The following is a 666-nucleotide window of genomic DNA, read 5'->3' as shown; positions in this document are numbered from 1 at the left end:
TTCATTGATTTTCTTGTATTTTTTCTCTTGCTTGGTGTGTTATATTTGTATCTTCTGTTGTATCTGAGCATCTCAGCTGCTGTTAGCTACACTGCAAGGTGTATGGACGTTTGTCTGTGAGCTTACGAGCCAAAACCCCCAACCCCTTTCATCAAATATATTGAATATTCAGTTGCAGTGTACGTACAGCGACGAAGGGGTCTCTGCAGCCTCCAAACCTCCGAAGCTATCCACAACAGTTTACGGCTTTCCTGGTCCCCCAGTACTCGCCAGCAGCAGCGAGGGTTGTTTTTCTTTTTTCTATGCATGCAGAGGAATATTACTTTTTCTTTGAATGATTGAATAGAAACTTTAATATATTTGAAGGCAACATTGTCTACAGGGTAGTTTATAACTTGAATTTGTTTCTGCATCGTTGTTGCTTACCNTATTTGAAGGCAACATTGTCTACAGGGTAGTTTATAACTTGAATTTGTTTCTGCATCGTTGTTGCTTACCCCCTGCCTCTTGCTTGCGGTGTATGTACACCCCAAACACCACCACACAGCTACTGGCCCAATGGAGGAGACCGAAGGCCCATCAGAGTTTTACGATACAGATACAGGTGTGTTTTCTTTTTTAATTTTTTTATTGATGAGATATAAAAAAAGGTGTATTCTGAGTGTA

General features: G+C 40.6%; 1 protein-coding gene across 1 annotated transcript in view; it reads left to right on the top strand.

Moving 5' to 3' along the window:
* Positions 1 to 558: 558 nt before the first annotated feature.
* The window catches only part of EMH_0069160 (YALI0E24717p, related), a gene marked incomplete at both ends in the record, with an annotated part of 2183 nt that continues 2075 nt past the window's right edge, over positions 559 to 666 (top strand). The window contains one exon of the mRNA XM_013498836.1: positions 559 to 604. Within this exon, the coding sequence (XP_013354290.1) occupies positions 559 to 604 (46 nt within the window). The remainder of the gene's footprint in view (positions 605 to 666) is intronic.

This window comes from Eimeria mitis, genomic scaffold, assembly GCF_000499745.2.
Source record: "Eimeria mitis Houghton genomic scaffold, Emh_scaff3748, whole genome shotgun sequence".
NCBI lineage: Eukaryota > Apicomplexa > Conoidasida > Eucoccidiorida > Eimeriidae > Eimeria > Eimeria mitis.
This window is presented reverse-complemented; position numbering and strand designations above follow the sequence as displayed.